This window comes from Eublepharis macularius, chromosome 12, assembly GCF_028583425.1.
Source record: "Eublepharis macularius isolate TG4126 chromosome 12, MPM_Emac_v1.0, whole genome shotgun sequence".
Taxonomy (NCBI): Eukaryota; Metazoa; Chordata; class Lepidosauria; order Squamata; family Eublepharidae; genus Eublepharis; species Eublepharis macularius.
Genome location: NC_072801.1, coordinates 64,266,381 through 64,278,916, shown reverse-complemented (window position 1 = coordinate 64,278,916; position 12,536 = coordinate 64,266,381). Strand labels below are relative to the sequence as shown.

General features: G+C 46.5%; 1 protein-coding gene across 4 annotated transcripts in view; it reads right to left on the bottom strand.

Moving 5' to 3' along the window:
* The window catches only part of SRCAP (Snf2 related CREBBP activator protein), a 32,657-nt gene extending 23,375 nt beyond the window's left edge, over positions 1-9,282 (bottom strand). For 2 of the 4 annotated variants that reach the window (XM_054993192.1, XM_054993194.1), the window contains exons 1-5: positions 4,048-4,792; positions 1,538-1,782; positions 1,027-1,269; positions 678-863; positions 143-283 (exon numbers count right to left, since the gene is read on the bottom strand). In XM_054993192.1, the coding sequence (XP_054849167.1) occupies positions 143-283; positions 678-863; positions 1,027-1,269; positions 1,538-1,782; positions 4,048-4,357 (1,125 nt within the window). In that variant the 5' untranslated portion in view covers positions 4,358-4,792. Of the gene's footprint in view, positions 1-142; positions 284-677; positions 864-1,026; positions 1,270-1,537; positions 1,783-4,047; positions 4,793-9,120 lie in introns of those variants that run through there. The other 2 variants (XM_054993195.1, XM_054993193.1) reach the window with 2 other exon arrangements.
* Positions 9,283-12,536: the final 3,254 nt, after the last annotated feature.

Here is a 12,536-nt window from a genome sequence, read left to right as displayed (position 1 = left end):
AACCCTCTCCTACAGAAATCACTTTTTTCTTCATTAGTCAGATCAGATCAAAACAGAGAATGATGACTGATGAAATGGTGCCTGTACTCTGCAGATGGACAAACCACTCCAGCATACTACCTTAATATTACAAGACAGGTACCTTCTCTACATTGCTCCAGAATTGCTTGACCTCTTTGGCAATGGAGGAGGCAATGCGGCGCAACTTGGCTTGTTCCTCACGTTTGGCGCGTTCCTCTTTCTGCTTCTGCTCTTCATGATGCCTAATCACCATACGCACAACCTACAAACAAAGGAGGGATGCAGAGATTACTACAACCCAACACAGATACCCCACTAGTACCATTGGAGTCCTTTTGACTGGATCTGGATTGTAAGGAAAAACTTCTTCTAACTCACTAAAGGATGAAAATTCTTAGGGATACATATTACTCTGCTTTCAGCAATAACAGAAAATGATTTAGGTACTATAAACTGGCATCATAATGAAGTATTACATGACAGAGGGGATCAAAAGGGCAATCTTGCAAATCTAGCAGAAGCTACAAAGCAGTCCCATGTAACAGCATTTGCTTCTAGCAAGACTAGGGGGTTGAAATATATGAATAAAACCTAGCTGAAGAAAAAGAGAAAAACATGGAGTTGTGGAAAAGTTTCAACAAAAAGATAGTGCTCACCTTTCTTGCGACTCCCCTCTTCCAGCGGCGCTCTTGGGCAAAATCAGCAGACAGCCACTGCATCTCCTCACAAAGATAATCCCAGTGCACTTTGGGACGGGCAGGCTCAGGCACCTTGGATAGCCTCTTCAGAGACCAGAAACCCTCCTTCTTCATTTCAGCAATGCGGTTCTCAATTTCTGCCTCCTGAAATATAATGCCCAGGTTAATTAGCTCAAACTTTTCCTCCCTTTGCACTGCAGCTGAAAAGGACCTCAATGCCCAATCCACTAGCTTAGATCTTGGGTATTAACGCCTAAGCTTAGATGGAAGAAAGGATCGGGTAAGTTCTGGACTACATGCCACTTACGTGCTTGGCCTGTTCAGCAATCTCAGCATGTGTCTTGTCCCACATGCTTGCCGGGTCAGAGGAGGTGTACATCCCATGAGATACCAGGGTCTTGTTCTGTGCCTTAGGACCATCAAAGCCGAGATGACTGTCCAGAGAGGAGTCGTGGGTGAGATGTGGTGGTGAGATGCTGCCACTTGAGGCAGGTGAGCCTGATGAGGCTGGGGACACTGGGTTGCTGCCCGTCATTCCGTCCGATGCAATCTGGAGTGCCAGTGGGTGAACAGACAAGAGCAGAGGATTACCACAGCAACTTCAGTGCTACAAGCATGTCACCACCCTAAGGGCATACTCGGGTGGGGTACCACAGAACAGCATTGCTAAACCTCTCCTTGCGGCACAGGGCTCCCATGTATCATATGACAACATTCAAAATAAAAAAAAAACATGTTAAAGGCCCCCCGCATCAAACCACCAGTCCCTGCCCATCTGTAACCCAAGCCACAGGGCCTTGCACTGGGATCACCCTCACCTCCAACTCTACCTGTGTGTGCAGCACATAGTGCTGTTGGGTAGGACTGTTCTGCATTTTAATTCTCTCTTGCTCTTTGCCTCTCGTCCCAATAGCTTCGTTTGTGGTTGTAGTGCTTGTGTCCTGCTCCAGTGCATGCTGGGAACCGGCCTCATTCTGGTCAGCCAGCCACTGGGAAGAGCTATCCAGCTCCTGGGTTCTCTGGCAGCCCAGCCTGCGCTCGGGACTGCCCGTCTCAGAATTATCTGAAAAAATTCAGAAAGTAACGTCAATCACATTGTGATCAAAGCCAAGCTGAAGAGATCTTAACTAAAGACTCTACTCTCAAGTCCAGGCTAAAGGATAATTTTTCTGAGGAACATACATTAATCATGGTGTAAAAAAATAATTAGCAACTATGGTGTAAAAAAAGTCAGCAACTGCACATTCCTCAAAAATAATAGCATCATTTGTGCCCTAATGGTTCATCATACCTTCTCCCTAGTATCACAAAAAAGGGGGTGGGGGCAAAAACTACAATGAATTACTTTGTGCTCTTTACACAGCAGTTAACTTTTTCCTAGCATGAAGCTTCAACACCTTTTTTTAATTTGCAAGGGTGTGTTAAAAAAAATCAGAAGAGATTTCTATGAAGTACAGAACATGTGAAGCTGCTTGCAGACTGAAGTACTATTCCAGCAACTAAACTGGTCTTGCAAGTTAACTCTCTTTAATTACACTTAAATGACCTCAAGTCATTCCCAATCCTGCACAATGGCATGATTACCGCCAATACATGGCTAAACAGAAGTTTCTAAGCTCTCTACTGCATGCAAACTTTCTGCAAACTGAGCTGGGTCACACTGAAAGGGTTAGAATGTGGGGTTGTGTTGGATCTGTACTTCTGTATGTTATGTAGTAATTTTCTAATCAAATTAACTTTCTACTTGGGTGTGTATCATATGCCAATAGCTAATGTAGGCTCTCTATAAACATAAGTGACAAAATATTATGCGAATAAATTATTAAAGGAGAAAAAAAATCAACCAAAAATGTAAGATTAACGGTTAGAACTCAGTAATTAAATTTTCAATTACCAACAACCCAGATTCAAGTGCTACTCATTTTAGTTTCCAATTACTGTCTACCATGGGCATCATCTAAAATAATCTCCCATTTTGTTAACATAACGACTACCAAATTTTTACTCTGCTCTTGGCCTTTGAAGTGATCTGCATCTTTTTGGTGCTACAGAAACATATGATCAAATAATGCTTTTAATATACCAGTGGCTATTTTTCCTTCCTAGAAGACTAGAAGGTAGAAAGTGGTTCTAGCTCTGCTCAATACCACAAATCTAGTCAAGCCTACAAGACATTCTACGTAAGATGCAGATAACAGGTCTTAAGATCGGGGCCTGAAACATTTTAACAGCACCCATTTAGGTTTTTTTAACATTCAGTCCAGTGAAAAATTGTGAAGTTCAGAAAGCTCCTATACAGTTTTGTTACTTCAGTTGGTCCTAATAAAAAATACTTCACGACTTTCGTTTTAGGATCTTTCTTTCAACCAACATGGCTACCTACATCCACCATCCCATTCCTTGTATAAATTGATCTGACACAGGTGATGCAGTTAGACATACAACTAATGTTTACTGGATTGATTAACTGCATTCTCTTTAATCAGCAAACCTCAGTCTAGGAAATGTAACATTTCCCCAAACAGACTGGCCAATAATCAGCAAGTGGCCAATTTACACCAGTGCACTGTGAGCAGTTTCAACAGTGAAAATGAAGGGGAGGGATCAGGAACTGCCTATCATTTATTTAAAGATAAACAGAACATCAAATGGAAGCAACACAGACCTTACTGAGAGGTCTCACAATCTGTAAGAAATCATTCTCTGGTGAAACGAAGTATAAAGTTTGGGAACCAGTATGTTTAAATTAGCATAATCAGGAAACTCTGTCCCAAAGTCAGCTTGCAAACCACCATAACAAGAAGGCAACAAATAGGTTTTCTATTCATCATCCGAAATGGAACACAACAGTTATCTGCCTTCATAAAGTTTGCATTTGAAGCCCCAATAGTTAGAAAGTGGCATACTCCACCTCTACATTCTTATCCAGACTAGAAAAGGAATGAAAGGCAAACATGAAGCAGAGTGAATGTGAACAAGGGCAAACAAGGTCACTGATCAGAGACTTTTTACAGCTTAAAGTCAAAGACTTTCCATTTTTTTCCCACTATGGTAATGGATGTGTGTTAGTTATAATACTTGTAAAATGCACTTTCTGCCTTTGAGATGCTGTAGTAATCTCTGGTGCACTACTGGTATGTGGTCATTAGATCTTATCACATAATATAGTTTGACCCATCAATGACCACAGAAATTACCCCCCCCCAAAAAAAACCACCTTGGGAGTGAACTAAACCTAGCTTCAGTTTCAGCAAAACACCCAGCAAGTCTCTCTTTAGCACTCCTCTGTAAAAGCCAGTTCCCCAAATGCATCCACTGCCATCTGTACCTTTGTGAGCTGAGAACTCTTCTTGCTTGTCAGGCTCCACTTCCAGGGTTTCGCTTTCCTGAGGAAGACTACTCCTGTAAGGAGGTGAGATTCTTATTCCAGGACAGCAAACATCTTTTTGGTGATAGTTGTACAAGTGTCTGTTCCTTTGGCTCCGGATCCTTTCTCCCCTCCCCTGCTCCTCAACATCTCTACCAAAATTTTGGCCAAACAACTGTCTCTCCTTGATTGTAACGCAGACAGCACGGGGGTGGCCTGTCTGCGGGTTGCAGTGAAGAGTTTTATTGTAAGCACCAGCTACCAAATCCATGCCTATGGGAAGAGGCAAGAACCTGTTTGGGGTGCTACGTAGCAGCACCAATAGAACACATCCCTTACTTACTCTTCCACTTGAGGATTCTGGGATGTCTGCATGGTATCCTTTATGTTCATTACCACTGACCCCAAGAACTCACAACCTCAAATATTCTGTTCCCTGGCCTGCCTTAACTTTCCTACGCACCCACTTTTGCTCCAGAAGTGTTAATATTCTGTCCATTACCCTCATCTCACTGTCCAGTGTAGCATTCCTTCTCCTAGCTTGATTCTACTAACCCACCCAATCCTGTAACCCAACTCTATTTGCTATCCTTTTTTTCTTAGCTCTGTTTTATTCTGTGCTTCTCTAACCTCAACTTGGGGCTGTTTATTCCTTTTTTTTTAACACAATCGTGGCTCTTAATCCAATATTCTCCAGTCCACTGAACCTTCCTCATGTTCCTAAAATAGTTACCTAGAAAACTGATGTCTCTGTTCTGACTCTGTTAACCCTATACCCTGTGCCAAAATATCATTCAGCTCCTTTCCTTCTACTGCCAATGCTGGCATATTTTCACTTTTCACACGCTGCACCAACTTCAGTCCCTTCCTGTCAATCTGTCCCAGAAAGACACTATCCCGAACGCTTTCCAAACCCCCGGACACCTTCCTCCCCTTCACCTGCAAGCCAGCTGGGCCTTCACCCCACATTGCCAGCCTCATTGCTTTGTATCTTCTAATTGCTATGCCCATCACCCCATCACGCCAATCTTTTAATTCTTGCTTCCCTTTTACAATACCGGGGTAACACTTCTCTGCTGACAAGTCAGGACTCCCTTCTGTTGTTGAGCCATGACCTGCTACAGAGAGTGGAGAGGGTGTCCGTTCTGGTCTTAGCACCTCCCTTATCCAGTGGACATCAGCCGATCTGCTTGCAAGCCCCAACACCCTGCTTTCTGTTCCAAATCTTGATGGTTCAGGTGTATGTCCTGCAGATTTGGTTGTACCCTGGCCTACCACCAGTAGGCCAAATTGTCCTTTCATTTCTGCCCGCAATGGCCTTAAAGAAAGACCATGACCATGTCCTACCTTGGCAGTCCAGGCAGACCTGGGCCTTGGCATTTCATAATCTTGGGTCAGCTGCCTACTATGTTGTGGCAACTGTACTTCTTCTAGATGCTGCCCTGCTAAGCCATTCAGTTCTTTTCCTAGCATCATCAACTCCCTAATTTCCTGTTCCTGCTTGACTGCATCTGCTTGCTTCTGATCAGTCACCATTCCTGTCTCTTCAGGCACTGGCACTTGCTGCCCCTCCTCTGCCTTGAACTGCTTCCCCTCTGAGAAACATGACATTCCTTCTCTTCCAGTCCTGTGGCCAATGAAGACTATATCTCCATCCACCTTTGCTGTGGTCCTAACATGCACCTGTTCAGCTGATCTTGTCTCCCTCTTTTCTACAGTCCCTGTTTCCAGCCGCTTATAATCTCGCTTTTTCAATCTGTTTTGCCCAGCCTGAACCTGTGCTGTTAAACTGGTTATAATTAATCCTGGAGCCCTGTGTTCCAGCACTCCATGAACGACTCCTGCTGACCGTGTCATCCCACAATGTTCTATCACTCCTGACCCTTGCCGCAATCCTGCCAAACCCAAAATTCTTTTCCCTGGACCTCTCTGATGCTGGCTTGGTTTTCCAGTGACAGTGGTCTGTGACAAATGAGATGATATCCCTGAGTCTGTTCGGTCCACTTTTTCAGGCACCCTCAAGAATGGTTGTAATAATTCTGGTGCTACTTCCTTTTGACTCAAACCTGTATCTGTTGCAGCCCAGCTAACTCTGGCCAATACACCTTCTTCTATACATGGCTTGGCCATCTTCTCAGTGCTTTTCTGAGGCAATCCAGATACCCCCTCTCCCGTATCCACTCCAGTCATCTCCTGCTCTGCCAATTTCTCTTCTAATTCTGGGCCCAAAACTAACGCTTTTTCCTGAGTTAATACCATTATTTCTCTAGCATCCCCTAGATACTCATGTAATGCTTCCTCATCCACAACTGCAACCTGCTCTAGTCCCACCCCTTCTTTAGCTTTCTCTAGATCCACAGCAGGTGCCACCTTTCCATCTCCTGTTTCCTTCCCAGGTCCTACTGGGTCTCTAGTAATGGATGAGGAGAAGGTGGGAGATATAACAGGTTCCGAATAGAGAGAGGCTGATTTCTTCTCTTCTGCTCCAGCTTCCACAATTTGATGCTCCCCGGGGATTTCGTCCAGATGCATTCCTGACGTCTCCTGTATTTCTATCACCATACCTGCTTCCTTCTGACTTACAGTTGATTCTGTTTCTTTGCTCACCCACCCTGCCTCTTCTCCAGCCATGACTTGACCCACTGCTGGTGCCATTCCTTCCTTTCCAGACACCTTTGCAGATTCTGTCAGGCTTGCCTCCAACAAATCCTCAGCTGCTGCAGTTGCCACTTGTCCCTCTGGGCTCACCCACTTTGCCTCAGCCTCCCCATAATCCAACATTAGCATTATGTTCTCCTCAGTCTCTCTTTGATTTGCCAACAAGTCCTCAACCACTGATAATGCCACATCTCTCTCTGCAATTACCTCCTCGACTGCTTCCTGAGGGGCTTTTGGTATTTCCACAACCCCCTTTTTATCCACTGCTGTCATCACATCCTCTTTTAACTTCTCCCCCTCCTCAACTTCTCCATCAATTCCCCCAAACAAGCCCTCAGCCACTGTTAATGTCCCAACTCCTTTGGCCTCTTCCCAATCTACTCCTGTCACAGTCTCTGACTTTGCTTGACCCAGTGTAGAAACCCTATCATCCTCGCCCCCTTCTGTTGGTTCCTTAGGCCCCTCCTGACCTGGTTCCAACACCCCAGCTTCCCCTTCATCCAAGGCTGATATCCCAAGTTCCTCTCCAGTTAACACACTGATTTCCTCCTGACCTGGTCCCACTAACTCCTTGGAATCCCTCTGGCCCTCTTCATCTACAGACACATCCTCTGCCACCTTCTGATCCATTCCTGGCATTGCCTCAGCTTCCTCCTGCTCTACTGCAGGTTCCACATTCTCTTCCAGCCCCATTACATTTTGACTAGCCCCCTCTCTCAGTCTTACCAAATCCAGATCTCCCCAATTCACAGCTGATTCAACCACCTCTTCTCTACTCCCTCCCTCCAGCTTTATCTGAGCTGGGCCCAACATCTCCTCAACTTCCTCCACTGCAGATGCTACATCTACCCTACTGGTGATCTCAACCTCTCTCTCATCCAGTCCAGTTATTGCCTTGTGCTGATCATCTTGTATACTCCTTTTTTCAGTATCTGCACCATGCAGTCTTGCCAATTCCTCAGTCTCCCTCTCACCCATTTCTAGAGTTATTATTTCACCCCCTTCGGCCACCTCCTTTTCTTCCATTTCAACAGAACTCTGGGTTTCCCCATGATCCCGTACAGATGGTATTTCATTACTCTGATGTAGGCTCACGAAAGCATGTGTTTCCTCCTGTCCCACTCCCGCCAACATCTCTGTTTTGCTTTTCTCGTCAACATTCTTAAGGTCTCCATGATCAAGTCTCCCCAGTTCTTCTGTGATCCCCTGACTTGGTCCTGCCACTCCCCAAACCTTACTCAATACTATTGCTCCTTTGGTTACTTCCTCGACAAGCCTCTGAGCAGCTTCCACCAAACTTTGAGCCATATCCTGATTTGCCCCTACCAAGCCCTCAGCTTCCTCTGGATTAAATGCTGGTGCCTTCTCATCCACCTCTTTTATCACTTCACTACTGGATATTTCCATAGAGACATCTTGATTTATTGCTCCCTCTACACTGTGACCACTTTGGGATCCTATCTTCCCCTCTTCAGACTCCATGACTACAGAACTTTTTAAACTTCCAATCTCGTTTTTCAAAATTTCCTACACTGTATAATGACCCTAAGAAATAAAATCCCTCCCTTTTCTTGTATATTTATCCCAAACCTCTCCAACTCCAATGCCCTTGGACACCCCAACCCCTTCGCCACCCGAGCACTCTGTAACCCCTTCAGCTGTCTTTTCAAGTTGTAGCCCTTTACTTCTGTGTCCTTGGATTCCTCATCCTCTAAGCACATCACCTTTGCCTCACAACCCTTGTCCTGGAATGACCAACGACCCCTTCGGATACCCCTCTTCCCCTGTATAAATTCAACGGCTTTTGGTTTCCCCCTTCCCAAAGCCCCTTTTGCCACCCTTTCCCTGGTTTCCCCCTTTGACCCTTGCCCTTTGACCCTGCCCTGCTTCCCCAACTCCTCCTCCCCCCCATGGGCCCCTTCCCTCCCTAGCCCCGTCCCCTCAGCTTCCCGACTCGCCCCTCCCCCATCAGAGCAGAAGGCAGCAGTTGGTTGGTCGGCTGGATTCGCGGCGCGCGAGGAAAGAGCTACGGCGGGGAGGGTGAGAGAGAACAGCTCGCGCCTTGACCGGCCGTTGCTGGGACAAACGCGTGCGCCCTTCACACTCGCTCGGTCCCTTCTCGCGCCCACCACTCTCCACTGGTGCGCCCTCTATAGGCAGGGGGGAGCAGAATTCATAGAGCAGAGTAAGAGGAGAGAAAGGAGGGCGCGCGCACACGCTCGCGCGCGAAAGGCCACCGCTTCGGCGGGGCGCACGCGCGCCTCTTCCCATTCGATTTCTCACTTTTCCCTCCCGACTCGAAGTGGAGTCTTGCACCCTTCCAGTTAAGTGGGTGTGAGCGAAAAGAGCCAAGGCCCGGCCGGTCCGCCATCTTACCTGGGTGGGAGGGGGGAGGAGTGAGGAGGGAGGGGAGGCGCCTCCTGCCCCGCCTCCTCCTGCCGCCGCCTCAGCCCCAGCGCCGCCGCCTCGGCCGGATAGAATCCACCGCCATCCGTGGCCCCCAGGCCGCCCCTGCTCGGCCTCTCCCCTTGCACAGGCTTCGCCGCTGCTATTCAGGACCTCGCCGACCCCTCCCACCGGGATGCTGATCCTTAACCAGGCCCCGCCGAGGCAGACCCGACCCGCCGCAGCAAAATGGCGGCCGCCACCACCAAGCGCCAGGGCCAGCCCCCTCCCTCCTCCCACTGCTCCCTCCGCCCGTCAGCCTCGGTATTCAAATCTCGCGAGAGCTAGTGCAACGGGCGGGGGAGAGAAACTCCAAGCAGGATCCCAAGCAGGTTACGAGGAATTATGGGAGATGGAGTCCAAAGGAGAGACTTTACCACTGGGACTGTGAAGCGCGGACGATTTTTTCTAATAACAGAAATGGGAATCGAGCTCGTAACCCGCGAGGAGATAGGCAAAGGCCGTCGTGAGCGAGGAGCATCTTGGGAAATGTAGTCTTAGACCATGCTGCGAATTCTAGTCCGGCCGTGCCTTTCTTTAGGCTGAGAAACGTCTCCCTGAAGGGAAGATCCCCGAAGGGAAGGAGATCGTATATATTCTAATTGCGGAGATTTTTTTCAACTGTTCGGTGGGAGGATGCGCTACCGTTGGACTTTCCTGTTACCTGCTTTTATAAATGGGAAATTGCTTACGAAAACGTTGTGAAACATGCATTTTACCTGTTTTGAAATTTAGAAATGACTGGCAATCACCAAAGTTTCAATTAATGATTCGTTTTCAGTTACAGGGGTTTAACAACCGCAAGTGTAATTGGCAAAGCATCTGGCTATTTTTTTTAAAAAGTGTGTTTCTTTGTGCAGAGGTTTTTAACCCAACAAACTTTCCATGCCGTTGATTTTTAAAAATAACAACTCTGGCTCTAATCTCAATTCGAACACTCGAGGGAATGTAAAGGAAGATTAAACTGTAAATCATATTGGAAGCTGTCCAAATTGAATAAGAAATATAGAAGTAATATGGAGAAACTGAAAACCATGCAATGCAATCCTATGCAGTTACTCCAGTCTAAGCGCATTGGTTGCCAACTTGCCGTACATTTAGATTGAAATAACTGTATAGGATTGTACTGTCAATGACTCGCTTCAGATATTACATCCAACTTAGGGTTTGGCTGTCAGATACCTGCTTCATGCAGCTTGCCTCCTGCAGTATCTATACATAATTTGTTTCCCATGATGCCAAAACTGAGGGGAAATGCTTGTTTGTACCTGCCTCCGGCCTAGAATCCGAAATCTAGTTCAAGCTGTTGTTTCTGGTTTAAAGTAGTTAGCAGTAGCCATCCTGTGCCCACTGTCATGTCATGTAGTAAGGGTAGAAGAATTGAGGTTTAGCTCCCTTAGAACTGAATTAGGCCCACATCACAAAGACTGCCTACAGATAAAGATAATAACGGCACTAATTTATCAAATTATAAATCTGTAGCCACTTCTTTTATCAGGCCAAATTTTCATTGTGAATATAAACCAGCACAATTACCCAACGTAGCTCCCAACTCTACTTCCCGTGTTTTTCCAAAATAACTTGACTTAGATATCACTCTTCTAAACTGATTAGTGCCCCACTCAGAGCAGAGGACAAAGTCCATGTTGTTATCCCCACAATATAGCTGGGAAACAGAGGCTGAGAGGAGTGGCTTACCCAAGGCCACTTGCTGAACTCATGGCAGTAATGGGATTTGAACCAGCAGAGTGCTGATTTGCAGTCCAACCACTTCACCACCATGGTATAGAACCCACTGTACTGGCTGCCCTCATTCAAATAAAACGGTTCTAGTCCCCCTTCAGGCTTGTCCAACTGTACCACGGGTTTGCAAAAGAGAGCGCGCGCTTTGTTATAATTCCAAATAGAATTACCAGCCCTCTTTACCTGGAAACCAGGGAATGGGGGGCAGCAAGCCCTGATCTGGGCATCTTGTATCTGCACACTCCAGCGCTCCCCCCATGACTTCATTTCCAGTTGAAACAGAAGCCATCTCTTTGGCCCCAAGCAGTTTCTGCTATGTTTAGAACCAATTTGGCTCCAAAGAGATGCCACAGCTTCTGGCTTCAACTGGAAGTGACATAACCAGAGCGCCTCCGAAAGGCATTTTGCCACATGCTCTCCGTCCTCCTCGCCCCTCCTGGCCAAGTGAGCAGAGCTGGCAAGCAAAAGGTGGGGGATTCTTCACCTCCACTGGGAGGCCTGTATCCCTAGTTCAGGGAGCTGGGAAGTTGCATTAGGGAAGATCAGTGCTCAGGAGTAAAAGTCCACCCTTCCTCCAGGCTTGCTGTCCCTCGCAGTGGCTAGAACATGCTTGAAGACTACAGATAATACCAATCTTGCCAATTAACCTTGCCAGATTCTGAATAAGGCCGTTTCATGAGTTCAGTGAGGTCACCATGTTATTATTTTGCAAAGCAAGGAGGGCAGCACTGTGTATGGCTTTGCTTCCCGTGGCAGCCATTTTGAGTTTGGCTCCATCTCTTGTGGCTGCCATTTTGGGATGGCGCTCATCCCCCACTCTCAAAATTCCAAAGATGTACAAGCTAAAAGAGGTTAAGAACCATTGCATTAGTAGTTGATTGGTCAGGCAGGTGGGAAAAAAGCAACTAATTCATCAGCCAAGGGAACCTAAACGCTGGCACAAGCAGAAATTGCCACGGTAAGATAGTATCTTGCCTCTTTTATACAGTATTTTCTTTTCCAGTACAGAAGTTTGAATCTGGGCAGACATCAGGTTCAGCTAAGAGTAGGGTAGATCCTAACATTGGTACAAATCTAACCAATGGGAAGCATAAAAACTGCAAAATCAAAAACGGGACCACTGGCTTGAAATTTTCCACATTTTAAAATACCAAATTGTGAGTCCACAATCCAAGACAGAATTGTATACATATCCATTGAAATAATTTGGCTGCAGCATGCTTCTGTGTTGGATGAGAATTAAAGGTTCCAATGCGGAATGCCACCCGACTTCCCTGGGTGGAAGACACGATCCTAATGCGATGGATTTGTATGTATGCATGCATAAAGGCATATAAAGTTGTTACACAAATGAAGGTGCCTCATCCAGAGTCAGACCATGGATCCATCTAATCCAGGATTGTTGCCGTCCCATCTTAAGCAGTTGTACCCCTCTAAGCTTCAGTGGGCTTAGAAGGGCGTAGCTCTTCTTGGTTGCTCTCCAGGCCGAGAAATCTTTTGCAGCCTTATGACTGTGCCTGCAGCCAGCATCTAGCCCTATGAACACGTCTTGCCCAGTTGCTTACTGGGACTAGACTTCCCCCCGCCCCAGAACAATTTGTAAA